General features: G+C 33.7%; 1 protein-coding gene across 1 annotated transcript; it reads left to right on the top strand.

Annotated features, from left to right (window-relative positions):
- Positions 1 to 2,588: 2,588 nt before the first annotated feature.
- LOC123227561 lies at positions 2,589 to 3,008 on the top strand. Its single transcript, XM_044652602.1, has one exon. The coding sequence runs from the start codon at positions 2,589 to 2,591 to the stop codon at positions 3,006 to 3,008; it is 420 nt and encodes a 139-aa protein (XP_044508537.1).
- Positions 3,009 to 8,879: the final 5,871 nt, after the last annotated feature.

Raw genomic sequence — 8,879 nt, 5'->3', positions numbered from 1 at the left:
TTGTAGTTGAAGATGGAAGTGTAAAATGGATCAGGTAACTCAATTCCATATAATTTATTCATGGTCAGTTTATACTTTTAGATTGAGTTTGAGCAACAGTCTGTACGTGGGGCAGTAGATTATACAAAATATTTCCAATCAAGATCAATTCCATTCTCTTTTTTTCAACCTAACCACTATTCTACGGTGAGATCTGAATTGCTGTGGATGTAACATATGAGATTTTACTGGACTGGGGTTTCTATTAATGTAAGGTATTAGATTAAACATGTAGCATCGCCCATAGTGGGAAAAAAAAAAAAAACTGGGGTTCAAACGATCCCCTGCTTACACTATGATGGTCGTTTTCTTCTTTTCAGACTTTCTCACAGGAAATAAGCTTTGAACTACCAGATAATGGGAAGGGAAGATATCACTGTGTTTAATTACCGAAAGCAGAGTTGGCTTTAATGGCAAGAGAACACATATCTTTGAGAGTTATAAGCTTATGGGCATGAGAGAGAGGTAGGAGAAAGTAAATCTGACCTAACTGTAGCTCTTCTTCTTCCGGCATTTGTGGCATGCAATTGTTCATGGAAATGGACTCCGAGCTGCAGAGAAAATGATTCGGGTTCTGAGAGAGGATGTTTCTGGCTGGGATTGGAGCCTTTAACTCTTGCACTCGACCGTCCATGTGGATGATCTTCGCTGCTGATGGCCATCTGCTGCTTTTATGATTTCCTCCTCCATTTTTGATTGTATTTGTTCTCGGGAAGGAAGCACAAACACCCATTTCTTTGAAACTTGGTGAGAGACAGAGGGACGAAGTTTTGTGGGGTTTGAATAATATAAAATTTGCCAGATCACATTACAAAACCAATCTTGTATATTGATATTGACTTTTTTTTTTTTTTTAACAATTATGTTTTGTTATTGACCAGTTGATTTTGCCGTTTTCAATTTAAGAAATAGCATTATTTAGTGTCGTCAAAAGACGAGAGACATAATGAAAGAACTCTCAACATGTATCCAGCGCGATAATTTTTTACTACTATTCAGTCCTTTCCGTTCTTTTTCAAATAGAGTGAATTAGAGGGGTATGTAATTTAATTTAAATTAAAAAATCAAATTGAATTGTTTAGAAATTATGATCTAAATTAATTTAATTTGTATTAAAAAATTTTTAGCTATTTTTTTAGTTTAGACTAAAAATTCTATTCCATCCGATAAATAGAGTCAATTATATTTTTTCACGCAAACTCTAAACATAAATTTTCCACTCTTTCATGATATAAATTACACTTTTTTTATTCAAATTCTAATCATGAAATGACTCTAAACAAAAGTTAAATTATCATATTATCTTCATTATATTTTCTTATCAATGTCATTTCTTTTTCTTTCTACTTCTCTTTCTTCTTCTTTCTATTCCTCCTCTCTCCTATATGCCACCTCTTTGTTCTTGTTTTGCAATTTATGTTGTCTCTTGCTTCTCTTCTTCTTCTTAACCTTTGCAGTCATAAAGAAATGAGGAATTAATCCAGATCGACTATTTATGTGTAGTGTTTGACTTAGAAGTTAGAAAACAATCACCGCATAGTACAAATTAGCAACTAAAATAAGACACAAATACAAGCTCTTTTGTGAAAATAATAAAACTATGTGTAAACACTTTTAATACACAATTTGGATGTTATCATGTGATTAGAGAATTTTAAATTAAAGATAAAATAATATTCAATTACAGGATAACACATCATCTATATATTTAAATTATATATCAAAAGTATATATATATAATATTACTCTTACAGAAATTGGGACTAAGACTAAAACTAAGGACTAACCAACTGCTTATTCAAGGAAGTGATGCAGTAGTTCTAACAAAGATTTGGGCATTATTATTATTTTTTTTTAATTTTTGTGTTATGTTGGGCGGCAATGGTGGTAGGTGATGGTAATGAATTTGAAGTAGTCTTATTACAGTTTTTTTTTAGAATAAAAGTCCTAGTCTTTAGGGACATCTATTTGTATTTGAATTGTTCCAAGTTTCCGTTACCACTTAGCCATATTTTCGCTAAAGTGGGTTGTTTTTTGCTTTTCTATTAAGATCATGTATTGAAAGGCTATTTAAGCCAAAGTAGCTATCAATAAAACTCATGCCATTCAAATCCAGTTTGTTGTGTACTTATTCTTAAGTTTCATATTAGATCAAAGTTCTCAACAATCTGGTATCAGAGCCCCCACTGGGTTTGACAGAATTTAAGCAGTAGCATTTGAAATTCTTATAACAACACAAGAAGACGACTCAAAAAATGACTATTGAAGGGAACTTTGTATAGCTAGTCATTCCTCGTTTTGATGGTCACTATGATCATTGGAGCATGATGATGGAAAATTTCCTACAATCTAAGGAATATTGGGATCTAGTAGAGACTGGTTATGTTGCGCTAGTAAGTGAAGTGTTGCAAACAGAAGCACAACAAAAGCAGAATGATAAGATGAAGTTGAAAGACCTGAAAGTGAAGAACCATCTCTTTCATGCTATAGATCGTACAATTCTTGAGACCATTCTTAAGAAAGATACAGCCAAAGAAATATGGGATGCCATGAAAAGAAAGTATGAAGGGAATGCAAGGATCAAAAGATCTCATCTTCAAGCTTTTCGTAGAGAATTTGAAACTCTTGAGATGAGGTCTGAAGAAAGAGTAACAAAGTACTTTTCCAAGGTCATGACAGTGGCAAACAAGATGCGTACTTATGGAGAGGATATGCAGGATGTGAAAGTGGTAGAGAAAATTCTACGCTCTTTAGATGAAAAGTTTAACTATGTTGTATGTTCTATTGAGGAATCGAAGGATATTGACACCCTCACTATTGATGAGTTACAAAGTTCATTAATAGTACATGAACAAAAATTTCAGAGGTGCAATGGTGAGGAACAGGCCTTGAAGGTGACATATGAAGGAATAAAAGGTCGTGGTCGTGGTCGTGGTGCCTATAAAGGAAGGGGAAGAGGGAGAGGTTGAGCAAGTTTCAACAAGAAAACAGTGGAATGTTACTATTGTCATAAACTTGGACATTTTCAATATGAATGTCCTTCCGAAAATAAAGAAGCAAACTATACAGAGCTTATTGAGAGAGATGAAATGTTTTTAATGTCTCATGTGGAGCTAAATGAGGCCAAAGGAGAAGATGCATGGTTTCTTGATTTAGGATGTTCTGATCACATGTATGGCAATCAAGTTATGTTCAGTGAACTCGATGAAAAATTTTGGCATTCGGTGAAATTAGGGAACAATACTAAGATGAATGTGATGGGATAGAGAAGTATAAAGCTATTGTTGAATGAAGTCATTCATGTTGTTACTGAGGTATATTATATTCCAGAATTAAGAAATAATCTCTTAAGCATGGGGTAGTTGCAAGAAAGAGGCTTGGCTATTTTGATCAAATAAGGAATGTGCAAAATATTTCATCCAAAGAAGGGTTTGATCATTCAAACCAATATGAGTGTTAATAGAATGTTTAGCTTGTTGGCCCAGTCTCAAGCCTCTTCTTAAGCACAACCTGATCAGTGTTTTCACACAAAAGCTAGAAACTTGACTCATATTTGGCATCGGAGGTATGGGCATCTGAGCTACAAAAGTTTGAGAACCTTATTGCATAGGGACATGGTACATAGACTTCTTCAACTTACTGCCTCAAGTATGACTTACACTGACTGCATCAACGACAAACAACATCGTGATCCTATCCCAAAGAAGAGTACTTAGAAAGCAACTCAGAAACTGGAACTTATTCATGCGGACGTTTGTGGTCCTATCACCCCTACATTTAATAGCAACAAGAGGTAGTTTTTGTTATTCATTAATGATTACAGTAGAAAAGCTTGGGTATATTTCTTGCTAGAGAAATCAGGGGCTTTAAATTCTTTTAAATGTTTTAAGACTATGGTTAAGAAAGAAACAAGGATGTTTGTTAAGTGTTTGCGCACTGATAGAGGAGGCGAATTCACTTCAAATGAGTTCAATGATTTCTGCAAAGAAAGTGGAATCAAGAGGCAGTTGACCACCGCTTATACACCGCAGCAGAACGATATGGTAGAACGGAAGAATAAAACCGTGATGAATATGGTTCGTTCAATGTTATCTAATAAGAACATCCCCAAGCCTTTTTGGCCTAAGGCAGTAAACTAGGTTATCTATGTTTTAAATAGATGTCCTACATTGCCTGTCAAGGATGTTACACCAGATGAAGCTTGAAATGAAGTGAAACCCTTAGTAGAACATTTTTGGGTCTTTGGCTGCATAGCACACGTTCATATACCAGAAGTAGGGAGGGCTAAACTTGATAATAGAAGCACTACATGTGTGTTATTAAGAGTTAGTGAAGAGTCGAAAGGCTATAGCTTATTTGATCCTGTTGCTAAGAGAGTTATTGTGAGTAGAGATGCAATTTTCGAAGAAAAGAGGCAATGGGATTGGGATGTGAGTTATAAAAAAAATATAGTAGTAGATTTAGAATATGGTGAGAATGAAGAAGAGGTGAGTGAAAATGGGAATGGTGATGATACTAATAAAGAGGAAACTAGTGATGAGGGAGTTGGAGAAAGGGAAGATAGATCTAGTGAAGGTGAAGAGAGAGTGAGCGAATTGAGGCAACCTCATGAGAGGCAACCTCCTATATGGATGAATGATTATATTAGTGGAGAAGGTCTATCTGAGGATAAAGTTCATGTGGCACAAATTGTATCAACTGATCCTTTATACTTTGAGGAAGCCGTGAAGAGTGCAAATTGGAGATTGGCCATGGACAACGAAATTAAATCCATTGAGAAGAACAAAACGTAGATACTCGCCGAACTACTAGCTAGAGCCAAAACAATTGGAGTAAAGTGGGTTTACAAAACCAAATACAATGAACATGGAAAGATTGATAAACATAAGGCTCATTTGGTTGTGAAAGGGTATTCTCAAGAACATGGAATAGACTACACAGAAGTTTTTGCACCAGTGGCAAGGATGGATACTATAAGAATGATTATTGCTCTAACCGCACAAAAGGATTGGAAGATTTTTCAGCTAGATGTCAAATCGGCTTTTCTCCATGGTGAGCTGAGTGAAGATGTTTATGTGGAACAACCTAGAGGATATGAAAAAAAAGGCAATGAGCATTTGGTTTACAAACTACACAAAGCCTTTTACAGATTAAAACAAGCTCTATGAGCTTGGTTTAGTTGCATTGAAACACATTTCATTGAAGAAGGGTTTCAAAAATGTGATAGCAAGCAGACAATATTCACAAAGAAAAACAAAGAAGGAAGAATTATCATTGTAAGTGTTTGTGTCGATGATTTAATTTTTACTGGAGATGATGAAGTTATGATGTCTGAATTTAAATGCTCTATGTTAAAAGTTTGATATGTTTGACTTGGGGAAGATAAGGTTTTTTCTTGGAATCGAGATGTTACAAAAATCTGATAGTATTTACATATGTCTAAGAAAATATGTTTTGGAGATTTTGAAGAGGTTTGGTATGATGGAAAGTAATTCAGTGAGCAATTCAATAGTTCCCGGTTTCAAAGTGAGCAAAGATGGAGATAGAGTCTATGTTGATGAGACAGACTACAAGCAGTTAGTAGGAAGTTTAATGTATCTCACCGCCACAAGACCTGACATGATGTTTGTCACTTGTCTCATAAGTAGATATATGGAAAAACCAAAGGAAGGTCATTTATAGGTAGCTAAGAGAGTACTTCGATACTTAAAAGGGACTGTAAACTATGGAATTCATTATAAGAAAGGAGAAAATGATGAGTTATTGGCATTTATAGATAGCGACTATGCTGGAGATATGGATGACAGGAAAAGCTACGTGTTTTTAATAAGTTCAAGTGCAGTTTCATGGTGCTCAAAAAAGCAGCCTATTGTGACCTTATCCATCACAGAAGCTGAGTTTGTAGTAGTTGTAATTTGTGCTTGTCAAGGAATCTGGATGAAGAGAATTTTAGAGGAGCTGGGACATTCAAGTGAAGATTGTATTACTATAATGTGTGACAACAATTCAACCATCAAGCTATCTAAAAATCTTGTTATGCATGGTCACAGTAAGCATATTGATGTAAGGTTTCATTTCTTAAGGAATCTTACCAAGAATGGTACAATTGAATTAGTTTATTGTGGGAGTCACGATCAGGTGGCAGACATAATGACCAAACCATTAAAGTTTGAAGTTTTTCAAAAGCTTCGAAAATTGCTGGGAGTATGCAAGATTTTTAGCATAAACTAATTGCTTCACAACATTTAGTTTAAGGGAGGGAATGAAGTAGTCTTATTGCAGTTTTTTTTTTTTTTTTGAATAAAAGTCCTAGTCTTCAGGGACATCTATTTATGTTTGAATTGTTTCAAGTTTTCGTTACCACTTAGCCATATTTTCACTAAAGTTGGTTGTTTTTTGTTTTTTTTGTTAAGATCATGTATTGAAAGGCTATTTAAGCCAAAATGGTTGTCAATAAAACTCATGTCATTCAAATCCAGTTTGTTGTGTACTTATTCTTAAGTTTCATATTAGATCAAAGTTCCCAATAGAATTTGGGTTTTAGATTGTTGAGTTTCAGGTTATCAAATGCTCCAATAGCAGGTGGTGGTAATGGTTTGAAATGGAGAAGAAAAATTGGAAAAGAGGCCATATGGACTGTGACTTCGAGAATGTTTTCAACTTTTAAGTGTTTATTATGTTAAGATGGTTAGGATGGAAGTAAAAGTGATTTTTGAAACTAGGAAAAATGGTATCAAGACTATATAATTGTAAAGAGATTGATATTAAATAATAGATTAACCATATCTGATAAGTTTAGGGTTTTGTGGTGATAGTGATAGAGATGTACATTTTTGTGGTAACGATAACAATAATGACAAAACTGTGAAAAAAAACAAAAAAGAGATGATTTTATCCTTTTAACATAAGTTTTTCATGAACGAAATTAAAATTGTGATTGATAAAATATGATTTATGTCATGAAAGGTTGATAATGTTTTGGTCTAAATCTTGTGCCGAAAAAGTCTTTCACTTTTTTAAATACAATTCATTATTTTAGTGAATGCATTAGATTAAAAGGAAATATAAAAATTATACAAAAGGAAGTGTCCAGTAACAATTGTTTGATTTAAAAGTATAAGGTAAGTTAGGGCTGGACTCGAGCCGAGCCAGCTCGAGCTCGAGCTCGGCTCGGCTCGGTTCGAGCCCGAAATGAGTCGGGCTCTGCTCGGCTCGATCGAGCTCGAGCTGGCTCGGATTGACTCGATAGATTTTTTTTAAATTTTTTATACAAAACGACATCGTTTTGATCCATATGTATACACAAAAATATGTTGTTTTGATATAAAAAACGAGCCGAATCGAGTCATAAACGAGCTGAGCTGAAAACGAGCTGAACTCGAGCCGAGCCGAGTTCGGCTCGAGTCAAGCTCGAGCCGAACTCGAGCCGGCCATAAATAGACCGAGTCGAGCCCAAGCTGGCTGCAAGCCGAGCTCAGCTCGGCTCGAATCCAACTCTAAGGTAAGTTTACAGTTGGACAATATTATGCGAGTCTAATTATATATTATTATATAATTAAATATTATTTTATTTTTAATTTAAAATTATTTAATCATATAATAATATATATATTTATATATTTAAAATAAATACTTATAATTTTATTGGTTTACAATTTAACAATTCAATTACCAACTACTATGAATTAGAATTAATAAACAAAAGGGATATAATTTTTTATTCTATGGAGAACAAAAAAAAACAACAATTTTTTATCTCCCTTTGTCCCTAGCGCCAGACTTCAGTTGCAGTCGTCCTCAGTATGTTCGTCCTCTCTTAAATTTTATTGAACTGGTTTTCAAGGAAATTAATTTTAAAAAACAAGTCAATTAAAACACTTGGATTTATCATGTGCATAGAATAATATGCAGAGTCTATTTTAAAGGAGTCAAAGCATGAACCGTCCAAGGTTCATGTGGTAAGAACTCTGAACGAGAAAACATATTTTCAAGATTATCTCCGAACCTACACCCAATGATCAAATAATTGGCTGAGTGATCTTTATCGATCGACTCACATGGTTGAAACCCTCCTCAGAATTCGTCATATGGTTCAGTTCAATCAACCTGACAGTAGTATTTAGTATTCCCTTGACAATAACATTATCTGTATATAAAATGAGTATAAATTATATATTAATAATTTGTTATTATATAATTAAATAATTTTAAATTAAAAATTGATTAAAAGAATTATTTTCACTTAACATATAGTAAAATTTTAAAATAACTTTTTTTGAAAATTTAGACACCTACCTATTAACAAAATTTTGTTAAAAAACTCAGTTAAAGTTAAAGATAAACCATCTTTTTAATAATATTATTAAAAAACTATATAATTAATTTCATTTTCTCTCTAAGTTTTAAAAACTAACATTTCATCCTTGCATAAAGTTTTTCAATTGTAAAAAATCACATTTCCCCCCAAAACCCTCTTCAACCACCATTTCTGTCTCTAGTAACCATCAAATCCACTCTAAATTGTTGTCGTTGAAGTCTTCTCACCATCTAACCACTAAAAGTTGAATTTCTAGACAAATCGTTTGGACATCTTTGGATTTCCAAGCGATGTGGCTTAGGGAGAGATAGAAGGACTTTTCTCTGAGGATTAGGGTTGAAAGCACCGTTGCTGGTAGCCAAAGTTGGTAGAAAGAAAACCCTAAGTTTGGGGGAGGGGGAGAGAAATGATACTTTTTAAAGTTTAAAAATTTTACGCAGTGATGAAATTGTTAGTTTTTAAAACTTAAGCGGAAAATTAATAAATTTTATGTTTTTTAAATTTTTTGTTAAATAACGATTTT

Source organism: Mangifera indica, chromosome 1, assembly GCF_011075055.1.
Source record: "Mangifera indica cultivar Alphonso chromosome 1, CATAS_Mindica_2.1, whole genome shotgun sequence".
Classification (NCBI taxonomy): Eukaryota; Viridiplantae; Streptophyta; class Magnoliopsida; order Sapindales; family Anacardiaceae; genus Mangifera; species Mangifera indica.
Note: the sequence above shows the minus strand (reverse complement) of the source record. Positions and strands in the feature narration are given on the sequence as shown.